The 16,219-nt window shown below is 32.9% G+C and overlaps 3 protein-coding genes and 2 long non-coding RNA genes across 6 annotated transcripts in view; 3 read left to right on the top strand and 2 right to left on the bottom strand.

The window, feature by feature from the left end:
• The window catches only part of LOC136030357 (uncharacterized), a 25,303-nt gene extending 20,110 nt beyond the window's left edge, over positions 1 to 5,193 (top strand). The window contains exon 5 of the mRNA XM_065709279.1: positions 994 to 5,193. Coding sequence (XP_065565351.1) covers positions 994 to 1,302 — 309 coding nt within the window. The 3' untranslated portion in view covers positions 1,303 to 5,193. The remainder of the gene's footprint in view (positions 1 to 993) is intronic.
• Positions 1 to 16,219, bottom strand: part of LOC136030462 (uncharacterized) — a 417,595-nt gene that overhangs the window by 243,146 nt on the left and 158,230 nt on the right. The window lies entirely within an intron of this gene.
• The window catches only part of LOC136030498 (uncharacterized), a 238,872-nt gene that overhangs the window by 151,431 nt on the left and 71,222 nt on the right, over positions 1 to 16,219 (top strand). The window lies entirely within an intron of this gene.
• Positions 1 to 16,219, top strand: part of LOC136042387 (uncharacterized) — a 250,361-nt gene that overhangs the window by 212,097 nt on the left and 22,045 nt on the right. The window lies entirely within an intron of this gene.
• The window catches only part of LOC136030365 (uncharacterized), a 17,580-nt gene extending 1,361 nt beyond the window's left edge, over positions 1 to 16,219 (bottom strand). The window contains exon 1 of the long non-coding RNA XR_010618263.1: positions 16,158 to 16,219. This is a non-coding gene — a long non-coding RNA (uncharacterized LOC136030365). The remainder of the gene's footprint in view (positions 1 to 16,157) is intronic.

The raw sequence follows: 16,219 nt of genomic DNA, 5'->3' as shown, positions 1-16,219 counted from the left end.
AAATTGACCTAATATATTATCATATATTATATATTTTTATATATTAGGCTATATGATTATCATCATGTATTAACATCATAGCAATTATTAATAATAATTAATATCTTTTGGGAAATAATACAAAATTCAACACATTTGCAAGATTTTCGGTTACTATTGAGCCTTGTAGCTCCTTAAAGTTCGTTACAAATTCCGTTTCTAGATTTTCGGTTACTATTGAGCCTTTTAGCTCCATTCTTAAAGTTCGTTACCAATTCCGTTTCTAGATTTCTGGTTACTATTGAGCCTTGTAGCTCCATTTTTAAAGTTCGTTACTACGAACTGTTTGATAAGTTAGCGCATAAATCCAAAATCTGAAAGAATAGGACGTTATCTGCGCTTATTAGGTGTTTCAAATACAATGAAGAATATTCGGAAAATTATTAAAGTTTCGATTAGATAGTAGAAGCACAGATTAATATCATTAGACAATTCCCAGAGTATGTACGCCCCCTCCCCTTACTCCTAACCGACTTCAATCATCAAACTATTATCAACTTAATCTATCTAGGTATATTACAAATCCTATTATAAAAGCACTAAGTCGTATTTTCTTTTTCAATGATTTCTTTTTCATTCAAAAATTTATTGTATACCTACCCTCGTATTTTTCAATGACTCCATTTCTATTGTTTTTGCAGGTATAGAGGGTTTTAAGAGAAGAAAGATTATAGAGAGAAAAAAAACGACATATAAATGAAGACAAAAATTACACCTTAGCAAATGTTGGGATCCAAACTATGAGTAAATACTAACAAATTTAGATTTAATAACAGATGTCTGTAAATGGTTTCTTACCCTCTTTTACCGAACAGCTTATTTTTAGTCTCCGAATGAACCGTTATTCTCTTATTACGGTCATTTTGTGCTAAACCACAGAGCTGTTCCCATTAAGCTTCTTATATAAATCATATTTTAATTGAGGAAATCCTATTTACAAAGCCAATTTTTCAGGTATTCAATTGTCCCGCTAATCTAGCTTCTCACAGAAGGTGGCATCAGCCACGCGCCCAGCACAAATCCCAAAACGCCGAGGATAAAAGGAAGCCAACACAGAAACACGATTCCACTTCTGATTGTCAGAATAATAACAGTCCCATGAGATCATCTAATGGAATACTGAGTGATTATCCCACCTATGCCTGTTGGAAGTGCTTTAAGACGTTTTCGCTGTTAATAGATATGCATCGGCATAATTGTTCTTTTGGGAATATTTCGCCGAGCCCCAGAAATTTGTCCCCAATTAGGAGAACTGGGACTTGAAGTCCGCTGCACTATTAGATGTGACGATTCAAAGTTGTGTAGTTAACTTTGTGAACCATTATCAAGTGTCCCACCAATTTTAGAGCACCTTAGGGCAGTGGCAGTTCTGGCCTCTCTTGCATCTGGAAAAAAATCTTGATTGGCATCCCCTCTGTCTCCCACAAAATTTTCGTGCCAAATTCTTACAAAATTTTCTTGTGTTAACAAAATTATTTTCAATTTATTATTTAATTAAGAATCTATTTTTCTTTATTTTTATTTATTATTTTGACGCTTTTAACTTTAATATTTTAATTTTATTATTTAATTACCATTATTTTTTTCATTTCTTGTTTAATTAATAATTTAATAATTATTGTTATTCATTATCTGCGTCCTCTACTTGTCTTAATAATAATGAAATTATAAAATGGTTGTAATCGTTCGATTATGTATTTGAAATTTTGTGCCCCTTTTTTTGCACCGGGGCAAGTGTCCGCTCGCCCCCCCCCCTAATACTGCCTCTGCCTTACGGACATTTCTGTTTAAACAGTGCATTCGACAAGACACGACCAAGAGAAACTGAGCTTACTTTCAAAATTTATTTTGACTCCATTTTTTTTTCTTTTTTGGGCTTAGAATTTGATACCAAAAATGTAATCTGGTTTTAATTCTTTTTACAGCCTAAACATTTGAAATAGGAGCAAAGGGTAAATACAACAATGGGAAAATATAGAGTAATTATAACTCTCCAACGCATGCTCAGCTAATTAGCTTTCAACGTAAGTCACAAAATATAACAATTGAATTAAAGCAAAAATTTTAGCACGGAAGCAAAGTAAAACAATCTTTTTTCACCTAATATTTCTTAGTTTATTGAAGAACCTATTGATTCAAGTTCTTGAACTCATTCGAGTACATTGGGATGGAGTATGTGCGTGTGTAGCTGTGTTGGCCTCAAGCGGCTGCGTGCCGCATGGGTTATTAGTAGTAGTAGTAGTATTAAGTTTCATCAAACCCAATTGATCTCTCAGGAACAGTTACTAGTCTTGCTCTGTTGCTAGTTCTATGTTATTATATGTAGTTGCACATAGTAGATATGTTAACCCCCCCCTGCACTTTCAAGCCCCCTCTCTAGGAAAAATTTGTGACACCATAAATTCTAAGATTTTAGACTTAAAGCCCCTTAAATTTATGTTTATCATAGCAGCAGGTCCCCTCCTATGTCCAAAAAACGTTAACTATGTGCACCTACCTCGGTATTAATTTACTTGGACAAATAGTTCTCTTAAATTGTTGCTATTCATTAGAGTTTTTTTTTATCATTATTGAATTTTAAAAGGCTTCAGCTTTAATTTGTATGTAAAAAACAGTCAGAACTATGCCTATACAGGGACTTCAACCATATATTCAACCAAAGATTTGACAGTGTTTTTGTTTATATCTCAGTTGTTCCTTTTGAGATTTTGTTCTTGTTTAGTAAAAACAAAACACAAAAAAAAGAATCACATTGTTTCCAATCCACTCAACCATTCATCTTCTATTAAATTTTGCCATAATAATAAAACATTAAAGTACACTTGTATAGATTGTGGAGCTCGTATACTGTCCCTGCAAAATTTCGATATTTTTCTTGTGACATCTACATATTGGTAAAAATGTGCATAAGTCTTTCGGTTTTCATTTTTTTTACATAAATATTTAAAAAGGATATCTAAATAGAAACTAAATTTTTTTTATAGAATATCAAGCTATTTAGTTCTTAAGTGTTTTGTCTGTTTATTTGTAAGGCACAAAAGTACAAGAAAGTACAACGCATTTTGGAGTAACATCAAAAAAGAAAAAAAAGCAGACAGAGGAACTTAAAAATTGGAGCTTCACAATTAAAATAACATACACAAAGATCAAGGGGGCCGATTGCCCAAACCTACCTCCCCCCAATAGGCACCCATCCCTACAAAGCTAATTAGGTAATAACAAATATATAAAAACAATAAGCTGTAAGCCTAATAAGTGACTTAGATCTTTTTTTAAAGTATTAGGCTTAGCATAAGAATGTCTTTGAGTCGTGACATATTTGATCTCTGAAAATACAGTCAACCTTATTAGTTTGAAAGATGAGCCAGTCATCATCTTCAGTTGAATAAGATTTAATATACTAATGAAGCTTTAATAATATGTACCTTGGACAAATGATTTACTTAAACTGTCATTAACCATTAGATTTTATTATTTTTGTTTTGAAATGTTTTAAGTTTTAATTTACATAATTTTCAAAATCTACCACTTTAATTTGCCAGTTGGTCCTAGTCATAACTACGTTTGCATAAGAACTTAAGCCAAATATTTTACCATAGCTTTTTATCGTTGTTAACTTTAACATGTTTAACATTTTAATCTGGAGATCTCAATTTTTTCAAAAATAAATGCTATAATTCGATTCAAAACTGATCTTCAATGCATTAGTACCCTAGAAGGCAGGGGGGTCTTCTTGCTTCTTATTTTCCAGTAGCTTCTTATAGCCTACATACTATGCATAGTTTGTACATATTATATTCGGATTTGATCCCCCCCCCATGGAATAAATTACCGCACACTCTTGAGCCACAGTTCTCCTACATTTGTCTTATGCTTTTGTATAGTACCTGATTTTGCTTACAAAATAATAGCTTCTGTTAAAATCTATCTAATTAGTGAACGAGAAAAATATAGAAAAAAAGGTCTAAAAGAAATTACACACTTTTAAATAAGTGTTTAGTTTTGCTTAAATTGTATTGTTTTATGAATTATTTGATCTCATAAAATCTAGTCAACCTCATTGACTATACATTTATCTGAATATTCGTCTCCTCTTACATTTAAACTAATGTATTCGTGTAGTTTTAATAATACCTTAAATTTTTTACTTCTTGTCCATTACTCTCTTCCCCCCCCCTCTTTCTCTCTCTCTCTCTCTCAGAGAGAGACAGAGATATATACATATATACAGAGAGAGAGTGTGTGTTTTCCTTGTTGCATCTTTTTAAATTTTTAAGTGACTGTATAGTTATCGTTTTTTGATACTCAAAGATATGGTGTTCTTTCTGTTGTAGCCTGGATTTTATTCAATTTTCCTATTTTATAAATTATACATTTAAAATTATGAAAATTTTACAATATTTTGAAAGTATTTTTATTTTTTCTTCAAAATTATATAAATAAATAATTCCCCACGATATTCCGTATTTCTCTTAAATCATCTCAGTTCCTCCTTTCTCCAGTCCTCCCCCTCCTCTTTATTTATAAACAGGCTTATGCTAAAGTAATATATAAAAACTTGAGAGAATAAAAATTTGTTATTTTTAAGGTCTTTGCTCGTGACTAATTTGCGTTAAGGACGGTTTTACGGAACCGACAAAAGAATTAGTGCAATATAGCTACCTGTATTTGTATTTGCTTCAGTATTTGAAAGCAATTTTAGGTTTTTAGTATTTGTTATTGTCACTTTTATGCAGCTTCACTTTTTTGTTGGTGAGTGATCTCTAGTCATTAAGTAGAATCAGACACAAACTAATTGGTCCTAAGTCTCAACACTGCCAAATACAAGGTCTAGTCAAGTGAGGTGACCAACCGATCTCGGTCTGAGTAGGAACTAAGTCAGTGATATTTTTCTACAGTTGCGTTCCCTTATAGTATAGGATATTGATTAAATGCTTATCTTTAATTTTTTTAAATATATTAGAGTTTTATAAGTAGTTTCCTGTTCAAAAATAGATCCCTGAAGTGTTTAATTGACTTAATCTATTAGTATAGTTTTGTAATCTAGGAAAATATGTACATAGTTTTGTTTTGGTATCATTTAGTGTTAAGGTTGTGTTTATAATAGTATTTGTATATTTTTGGCGTAAATGATATATTTTGTAATTAAACAAGTTTAAATTTTAAACAAATGATGCAATAAATAGGGTCTAAGATCACAGAAACGAAACTAGTAAATTTTCAACCTGGTAACGTGTTTTTTTCGTTTTTTAGCTTCAAGATTCGGCTTTTTAATTTTTTTTTATCTCAGCTTGTCCTGATTATTTTTACTCAGATTGGTTCCACAATTATTTTGACATAAGAGGTTATGAAAAGAGCAGAAATGTTAGCTAGTGAACATGATTAAATTCTGGAAACATACCGTGAAGATGGCACGATTGCAGCTTTTTAAATCACTTTACGAAAAAGCTCTTAAGGATGAGTGCCGAAGTCCATGGCCGTACCAGGTAATGAAGATTTTGCAAGATTGTGAACTGGGAAAAACATGAAATAATGAACTGGGTATAGGTAATGAGGCGGCAAAGGTGGTAGGAAATATTTTGTATACTCGAGTAAAATCACTTTGGGAGCATAAAAGTAGCCTCTCTGATTCACTGTGACGCTATATGGTGGTAAAAGATACACGGGGTAAAGGATTATACTTCACGGTAAATTCAAGAAAGGAGGAATTAAAATAAATTATTAAATTATGGGCAAATAGTTTACCACTTGGGACAAGAATACAATATTAAAGAAGAAGGTAATGGTAGAATGGTGTTAACTTTTACCCTTTGTTTTGAGATAAGGATGAGACTATGGGTCATGTTATGGGAGATGGCGAAAAATTGAAAAAGTAACAAAAGGAAGCGAATGGGGAGTATGATTTTTATTTGAGGTGATGGGCGAGCAGAGGAAAAGTTAAGTGTTGAAAAGTTAAAACGATTTCTCAGGCTAGCAATGGAGTATAGAAATCGATTTTCGAAATTTGTTTGATGTTTTTGTGTAGCATATTTTAATTGGAACCAGATGTTTCATTTTTCATCACCATAGCCCTATGGCTTTTACTGCAATAGGAGTTATCATTATTGCTATCATTATTATTATCATTTTTCTTATTATTATACTGATTAGGCTAGAGTTATAATACCTGTTTTATTGTTGAAGCCTTGCTAAACCTGATTCTCACTTTTTATGTTTTATTAGATAAAAAAAAAACAAGTTTTTTTTAACTGAAAGTAAGGAGCGACATTAAAACTTCAAACGAACAGAAATTACTTCGTATATCCTCCTCAACGCCCCGCTCTTTACGCTAAAGTTTGACTCTTTCTCTCAACTCTACTTTTTAAAACAGTAAAAAACTTTGGCTTAAAGAGCGGGGCGCTAATGAGGAAGCAGACCCTTTCATATACGAAGCAACTTCTGTTCGTTTTAAGTTTTAATGTCGCTCCTTACTTTCAGTTAAAAAACTTGTTTTTTTTTATTATTTAATTTCTGAACGTTTTTGAATTAATGCATTTTTTGATTTTGGCTCTCCGCAGAGGAATAATTAAAACGAAATTTGCATATTTATTTTTTTTGGGCTCAATGGCTTTGTCATAGTTTTGGTCGAATGATTTTGAGAAAATTAGGAGCATATAAATTAGCTTACGTAACGAACATTTGTATTCTCATGTTTTATTACATATATGAGGGGGTTCACCCCCCTGTTAGTACCACGCTCTTTACACTAAAGTTAAATTTTTTTCCCAATTCATTAAGAATGACCTCTTAATCACAAAAGCCGAAGAATAAATAGTTGAAATTACTAAAAATACTTTAGCGTAAAGAGCGAGGTATTAGGAGGAGGTGAGCCCTCATATGCGTAATAAATTCTGTTCGTTTTAAGTTTTAATGTCGCTCCTTACTTTCAGTTCAAAAAACTTGTTTTTTTTATTTAATTGCTGAACGTTTTTGAATCAATGCATGATTTGATTCCGCAGAGGAATAATTAAAACGGAATTTGCGTATTTATTTTTTTTGGTTCAATGGCTTTCTCATAGTTTTGGTCGAATGATTTTGAGAAAAAATGGAGTGGCAGAGGAAGCCTAGTTGCCCTCCGATTTTTGGTTACTTACAAAGGCAACTAGAACTTTTTATTTTTTACGAATGTTTTTATTTGTAAAAGATATACGTAACATATAAATTAGCTTACGTAACGAACATTTGTATTCTCATGTTTTTATTACATATATGAGGGGGTTTACCCCCTTTTCAGTACCATGCTCTTTACACTAAAGTTAAATTTTGTCCCAATTCATTAAGAATGACCTCTGAATCACAAAAGCCGTAGAATAAATAGTTGAAATTACTAAAAATACTTTAGCGTAAAGAGCGAGGTATTAGGAGGAGGTGAGCCCCCATATGCGTAATAAATTCTGTTCGTTTTAAGTTTTAATGCTGCTCCTTACTTCCAGTTGAAAAAACTTGTTCACATTTATTTTTTCATTGTTTTTTTTTTAAATAATGCTAGAAAATCCTGCGCTTCCTTCATGGAAATTTTCTTCCCCCATGACAAATTCCTCGATGGAAAGTTTCCCCCATATAACCCCCTCTTCTCAACCCCTCCCCCGAACCAAAAAAATCCCCCTGAAAACATCTGTACACTTCCCATTAACCATTACTATATGTAAGCACTGGTCAAGTTTGTAATTTGTAGCCCCTCCCACGGGGACTTTGGGGGAGTAAGTCGTCCCCAAAGACATAGTTATAAGGTTTTTCGACTACGCTGAATGAAATGGCTATCTCAGAATTTTGATCCGTTGACTTTGGAAAATTAATAGCGTGGGAGGGGGCCTAGGTGCCCTCCAATTTTTTGGTCACTTAAAAAGGGCACTAGAACTTTTCATTTCCGTTAGAGTGAGCCCTCTTGCAACATTCTAGGACCACTGGGTCGATAAAATCACCCCTGGGAAAAAAAAAACAAAACAAACAAATAAACACGTATCTGATCTGCCTTCTGGTAAAAAATACAAAATTATACATTTTTGTAGATAGGAGCTTGAAACTTCTACAATAGGGTTCTCTGATACGCTGAATCTGATGGTGTGACTTTTTGTTAAGATTCTATGACTTTTGGGGGGTGTTTCCCCTATTTTCTAAGATAAGGCAAATTTTCTCAGGCTCGTAACTTTTGATGGGTAAGACTAAACTTGATGAAACATATATATTGAAAATCAGCATTAAAATGCGATTCTTTTTATGTAGCTATTGGTATCAAAATTCTATTTTTTAGAGTTTTGGTTACTATTGAGCAGGGTCACTCCTTACTACTGGTTGTTACCACGAACTGTTTGATTAGGGATTGATGTTGACAATTTTAAAGGGATTGGGCCGAGTTAAGTAATGATAAAAACTTGACAGAGTAACAAATTCTTGCTATTCCTCAGTTTGATTAAACAGGGAAGGAATCATTCCCTGATAAACCAAAAAGTTGTTCTATTCCTCAATACTTCCAAAATTTAACAACACTCCTTAATAAAACGAAGAAATTGAGAAATCAATAGAAAGAAGGATTTTTAAAAAGAAGTATCAAGGATAGTAAAAGTGAGGTCTGATTCCATTAAACTGGTCAAGAGTTTAAAGGTAGACTCCGTCTCCTTTACTAAATCAATTTTTATCACTCATTGATTGACTAGGAATGGTCTTAAGTCTAGAAACAGCGCTGTGAGAAAAAAAAGCAAAATATTCGTCATACCGTAAGATAAACATTTATAGTACGTGAAATTCAAAAAAGCATAGATAAAACAGCTTGGGACTATTTTTTTTTTTTTTTGCCGGTGCAGCTGACTGCATATTATATAGCATATACATCATTTCTGGAGAATAGCCAGCACCATAAAATGGTGTTTGAAATGGTGTAATCATTGGATTTTTTGGTAAATCATGTTGGTTCTGGAGTTCAAATAGCCGTTGACTTAACAGCATGCTATAGCAAAGAGCTTCAAAGTCTGGAGTCAGCTGTAGAAAGGAATGGTGTACAGCTATGTATAGTTATGTAATCTCTATGTACAGCTATGTGGTTTTGACACTTAGAGTGCTGGCAAATTTAAACAATGAATCAGTGCAAAGATTTAAAATTATTTATTATAGTAAAGACTAAACAATAACATATAATAGCAACTTTTGTTGATATACCAATGAATAAATTAGTTGCCCCCAAAATGTAGAGACAATTAAATACGGTCACATTTTTCCCCCTGTGTGCCCTCCGAAAAAATGTACGGGTGCTAAAGGCCTTGCTGCACTATAGAACCACCTATTATTATTACCCAATGACCTTTATTTTCTTGAAACAGGAGGGAGGGAACATGAGAGCAATTATTTTCAAAATTAGAAAAAAATTGAAATATGTGCATACATTGTATTTTAATGGGAAACAACAAAACTGCTTTATTTAAAAAATTAGGGGTGATTTGTGGACGATATTTTAATTCAAATCACCCCCCAAAAGTTAAAAGAGCAGTTGTAACTTCTTTCATTGATCGTGCCCTGAACATTGCTCTGATTCGTACATAAATGCAGAAATAGATTTTTATCAGAGATATTCTTTTTGGTAATGGTTACCCCATTCCTTTTGTCAATAATATATTTAACCATAGACTAAAAAGACATTCCCGTAAAATCAAAGATATATCATAATGTGATACTCATGTATGTAGTTTTCACTAATAATTTTAAAACCACAAATTTCTTAGACTCCGGTAAAGATAAAACCCCAGTTACTCGTCAAAGAGGGGCTAATCAAATTCCCTGCAATTGTGGGAACTACTATGTTGGCAAGACTCATCAGAATCTAGAAAAACGGCTACACCAGCATAAAGAAGACATAGACAAAGCATAAATTTCTAACAGTTCTAATAACTCCTTTGATTCTGCTCTAACCTGGCAAATATTTAATAATCCTTCCCACGCAATACTTTTTGAGAAATCTTCTCTCATTAGTAATGATTCGGGATTAAACCCTTGGTTCGGGAATCAATCGAAATTAGTCTAAAAATAAATGATATTGTTTTTTTTAAGTTGAGACTTGGGAAACTTTTCAATAAATTCATTATACCCAAATTTAATTAAAAATGATTTAACAAAATATTTTACTCAACCAATTTCTAATAGTATTGAATTACTTACAAAAAGGCCTTTGAGGCGAGTTACCAAAAAAGCAAGACTAGCTTTGAAAACTTGTATTTAACTGTTTTTGATCTTTTTGGTTTGAATGAATTTATCGTCTCGCTTCATTTTATTTATCGGTCCTGGTTGAACTTCGTTGAAGTAATGATGCTAGGGCTGTCTTAAAAAGTTTTATAAAAGTTTTAAAAGTTTTTAGAGTGGCGAAACCCTATATAGGCCAGTGTATTCTCCTGATGAGCCCTTATGTTGGGTGTTGCCTCTGAATTATTTGTCTATATTATTTTTTCTATGGTTTGGTAAATGACGACTTATACTTATTGACGACATGACTGCCTGTCCATGGATTATTCTTTATGGTTGATTGTGTGTGGCTATGCTGTTTGACCTATGTGATTGTATGGATGAGTAGGGTTAAGGCCTCATTCAAGTGCTGGTCTATATTAATCACTAATTTAGGAAAACAGTCTTCCTTTTCTCCTTCTGTCTCCTTTTTTTTTTTTTTTTTTTTTTTTTTTTTTTTTTTTTTTTTTTTTTTTTTTTTTTTTTTTGTGTTTGTGCTGTAGCATTGGTGATTTCTCTTTTCATGATATATATATATATATATATATATATATATATATATATATATATATATATATATATATATATATATATTTCTTTTTCTAGTGTTGTGCTGAAGACGGCCCTTGGACATAGTGCCGAGATACCCAATGAATTGAATTCCACTGTCTTGAAAAAAAATTCCCTATTGTTTCTTAGTTGCTTTTGTTTGATTACAAAAATCACCAAGTCAAACAGTTCGTGGTAACGAACTGTAGTAAGGAGCGACCCGGCTCAATAGTAACCAAAACTCTAAAAAACGGAATTTTGATACCAATAGTTACATCAGAATAATCACATTTTAATGTTGATTTCAAATATGTAAGTTTCATCAAGTTTAGTCTTACCCATCAAAAGTTACGAGCCTGAGATAATTTGCCCTATTTTAGAAAATAGGGGGAAACACCCCCTAAAAGTCATAGAATCTTAACAAAAATTACACCATCAGATTCAGCATATCAGAGAACCCTACTGTAGAAGTTCCAAGCTCCTATCTAAAAAATTGTGAAATTTTGTATTTTTTGCCAGAAGACAAATCATGGGTGCGTGTTTTTTTTGTTTTTTTTTTCCCAGGGGTGTTCGTATCGACCCAGTGGTCCTAGAATTTTGAGAGAGGGCTCATTCGAAAGGAAATGAAAAGTTCTAGTGCCCTTTAAGTGACAAAAAAATTGGAGGGCACCTAGGCCCCCTCCCACGCTCATTTTTTTCCCGAATTCGTCGGATCAAAATTCTGAGATAGCCATTTTATTCAGCAGAGTCGAAAAACCTTATAACTATGTCTTTGGGGACGATTTACCCCCCCCCCCCCACACAGTCCCCGTGGGAGAGGCTGCAAGTTACAAACTTTGACCTCTCTTTGCATATAGTAATGGTTATTGGGAAGTGTACAGACGTTTTCAGGGGGGATTTTTTGGTTGGGAGGAGGGGTTGAGAAGAAGAGGTTATGTAGGGGAAACTTTCCATGGAGGAATTTGTCATGGGGGAAGAAGATTTCCATGAAGGGGCGCAGCATTTTCTACCATTATTTAAAAAAACAATGAAAAACTTATTACAGACAGAAAATATTCCGCATTTAAGGGGTTCACCTCCTCCTAATATCTCACTCTTTACGCTAAGATATTTTTAGTAATTTCAACTATTTATTCTAGGTCTTTGTGATTCAGGGGAAAAAATTTAAGCTTTAGTGTAAAGAGCGAGGTATTGACGAGTGGGCGAACCCTCTCATATACGTAATAAAAACGTACGAATATAGAAGTTTGTTACGCAAGCTAATTCGTAAGTTACGTATATCTTTTACTAATGAAAACGTTCGTAAAAAAAACTAAAAGTTCTAGTTTCCTTTTTAAGTACCCAAAAACTTGGAGGGCAACTGGGCCTCCTCCCCCTCAGTCCTTTACTGCTTTAAAAAGAAGAGTTGAGAGAAAGAGTCAACCTTTAGCGTAAAGAGCGGGGCGTTGATGAGGAAGCAGCCCCTTTCATATACGTTCATTTCTGTTCGTTTTAAGTTTTAATGTCGCTCCTTACTTTCAGTTAAGAAAAACTTGTTTTTATTTATTTAATCAATTACATAGGATTGGCAAATTTCAGTAGACTCATCAATTACAAGTCCTAAACTAGCCAGGGAAAAGTTTATTCCACTAACATATCACCAACTTCTTTGAAATCCAATTATACAGCCCAGTTTTTGACCCCCTTGAGCCTGTATCCAGTTCCTGATTGCCATTTAGCATAAATTTCAATTTGTCTGTTACTTCTGTCATTTCTTGTCAATATTACTGAGGGGTCATAGTTAAGCACTAGAGAAGTAATTGTTAAATAACATATGCTTATGTATACATAGCTTGTTGCTACTTATTTTTCTCTCGGTATACAATGTTTGATGTGGTATAAGCCAAGAGAAGGACCTGTAGGCCTATTAAAAGAAAACCTGTTAAAAAAGGTGATTCTTTATAATTTACATAATAATTGTAGCTAACACATTCTACATGCACCCCTGCTCTACTTTAGCCCCAACCCTCCTAATATAGAAATCTATTGGTGAAATTATATATTTCCTATTGATTCTGCCAATCTATCCCTCAACCCTAGTATTTGTTAATTGAAGGAACTGTGGCAAAACAAGAACTGGAAAAACAAATAACAGGTGGCAGAATACATTGAAAATATATAATCTTGGCTATATATTTGCAAATTAGGCAGGTTGGTTTGTATATTTTTTGTTGTTCATATTTTTGACTTACAAATAAAGTGAATATACCACTTGATGCCTTTTTGTAAGTTCTTTACAAATATAACAATTGCTTCTATTGCAAATTCAAATATAAGCACTTTTTTACCTAAAAAACACATATACTTTAGTTGAAAATTTGGGTAAAATTCTAGTTTAGTGACTTCTTGCTATCTTGGAAAGGGATTAGGTTAGGAAAATAAAACTTTCAAAGATGGGTCTACAGCCTAAAGTATGTCCTGAGAAGACATTTTGAAGTACCTACCTCCACTCACTCTCCCTCTAGAGGGTCCTGACCTTTGATGACATTTTAAAATTTGTGTGTTATAAAAGTAAAACCTTGCAAAATAGATCTTCTACTTGAGTGAAGTACAACAAAATTGTTTTCAGCTTCACAACTTTGCTCAATCCAAGTTTATAAGGTTTTAAATATATGCAAATACACTTCCTAAATTTTGAAAAAAAAAACATTGATATGGCTCAGAATTCTACCCAAATAACAGGAATTAGATTTTTAGAACTAAAGGCAGAGAAAAAGCAACTGGTAACTGAAAATTAAGGTAAAATATTGTTTTGTCAAAATCTCACTAGGTATTGACCTGTCATGTAGGTGAATTTCAGGACCCTCTATAGGGAGAAGGAGTGGAGGTTGGTACTTTAAAATACCTTCCCAGGATATACTTTAGCTGGTAGACCCATCCCTAAAGTTTCATTTTCCTGACCTAACCCCTTTCCAAGATAGCAAGAAGAAAATAGCATAATATTGTAAAATATGTTAATCCAGCTTAATTGTGGAAAATCAATGATTGTGGATTATATAACATTTAGAAAATGGATTAATAATGAAACAGTAAAGTTAAGACCAATGTTTTAAGCTTTTTTTATACCCAAAAACTAGAAATATTTTGGTTATTTTCAAGAGCTCAAAAAGTGCTGAAGTTTGAACTTGCAATTGAAGCAATTGTTATATTTGTAAAGAACACAAAAAAAAGGCATCGAGTAGTATGTGTATGTTCACTTTATTTGTAAGTCAAAAATATGATCAACAAAAAATTTATCAATTGTTAGTGTAGAGCTGCATGATTTTCCCCTGGGTATGTTGGCTAAGTGGAAGGTCTCTTATACCCAATGCTATCCCTACTGTTTTTACTTGGTTGGAAAAAATCCAAAGAAAATTCCCATTGAAAAGGAAAGAGCCAAAATTAACTCAAAACTTTGAATTAGTCAAAGCTTGGAGGTTTGCCCTTTTAGTCTGTTTAAAGAAATCAGATCCATAATTGAAGCTTTGTTCATTTCAATCTTAAGGGTGACCTATATTTGTGACACTTCATTAAATGGTTGTAAAGGGATATTTCTATTTATTTATTTGTCTTGTTTGTTTACCATATGGTTGCTTTTTTAACCTTTAAATTGATTTACATTTCTTACAAATTAATTAGTCATACCACAGTTCCATTTTCAAGTTTTTACCTACTTTGTAGCCCCTGGTCTAAAAATTGCATATTAATCATTTCAAGCTAGGAAATATAGAACTCCTGTCTGTTTAAAGAAAATGGATAGACATAAGTAGGTTTTATTACACTACAGTCCTAGGGTCATGGCAGTTAAAACAAAACAGTGAAGATTAACTTTAAAATACTTGACATTACATAAGTATAACAGTCCCAAAGAAAAACCATTCACAAAATTTTAATTTTGTGCTCATTTGCCAATCCGAACAATTGCACTAAATTTTTAAACCTTGCAAAACATTCACCCCCCTTACATTCACCAGCTATCTCTCATGACCCACACTCTTGTCTATACATCAACAATTCAAAGAAAAGGAAGGACCCCCTTACTGGCATTTCTTCCTTTGAACTTGTATCTAATTGGTTTAAAAGAAAGCTTCTATGGCTAAGTCAGTAGGCCAGTAAAGGACCAGGTGGTCCTTTAGCCAGGAAGTGCAATAGGAAGCTAGGAGCCAGCCATTCAATGCTTTTGCATACCCTTCCTGCTTACTGTCCACAGATTTCTCTAGGTAACCTTTTGAAGTTGGGCCAATTCTGGCTGAGCTTACAGATTCACATCACTGACCCCTGTCCAAAAACCAAATAAACTGGTAATGCCAGGAGTTAAACCCTTTGTGTTTGTGCTGTAGCATTGGTGATTTCTCTTTTCATGATATATATAAGTTTTTTGATATAATAAGTTTTTAGTGTTATGAATGCTTAGTTTCAGAAATAATAAACAAAGAAAAAATATATGTTTTATTTGTTTTCCACCATCTCATTTGAGAAAAATCATTTGTGACATCAATATACCCATGGTTGGCTTAGAATATCTCTAACATGCTTTAAGCAGAAGAAATTTTAAAAACAATTATACTGATCAGCAAGAAGAATATTAGCATAAGTCTCTAAACTTGGAACTTTTTAAGACAATTTTTTAGCAAAGCAAATGGAAAAACTTTAATGGTGTCCTATGCCATGTAAAAAAAAACAACATTAAAATGTATCAGATGTATTTTGATGTAAGATGCCTCAAAGATATTTAGTTAAATATATGAAACGAAGGGTCAGACATTCCTTTAAAATTTATACAACATGTAAAAAGAACAACAATTCAATTTTTTTCACAAAAGAAAAAGCTTGATTTAAAAAAAAAACATATATTTGGTAAAATTCTAGTTAATTGACTTCTTGCTATCCCAGAAAGGGTTTAGGTTTGGAAAATGAAACTTTCAGGGATGAATCTACAGACTAAAGTATGTCCAGGGAAGGTATTTTGAAGCAACTACCTCTACTCCTTCTACCTCTAGAGGGCCCTGACCTTTGATGACCTTTAAAAATATATGTGTTATAAAATTGAAACCTTGTAAAATAGATCTTCTGCTTAATCAAAGTACAACAAAATTGTCTTCAGCTTCATAACTTTGATCAATTCTATTTTATAAGGTTTTAAAGATATGCAAATACATTTTCTAAATTTTGAAAGAAAAAAAAGACATTGGTACAGCTCAAAATTCTACTCAAATAGCAGGAATTGCATTTTCAGACCTAAAGGCAGTTAGTAACTAAAAATTAAGGTAAAATGTTGTTTTGTCAAAATTTCAATAGGTATAGACCTGTCATGTAGGCAAATTCAGGGCCCTGTAGAGGGAGAAGGAGTGGATCGGGGCTAGCAAGT

The sequence above is a fragment of the Artemia franciscana genome, chromosome 1 (assembly GCF_032884065.1).
Source record: "Artemia franciscana chromosome 1, ASM3288406v1, whole genome shotgun sequence".
NCBI classification, from domain to species: Eukaryota; Metazoa; Arthropoda; class Branchiopoda; order Anostraca; family Artemiidae; genus Artemia; species Artemia franciscana.
The sequence above is the reverse complement of the archived record's forward strand: the minus strand, read 5'-3'. Positions and strand labels throughout refer to the sequence as shown.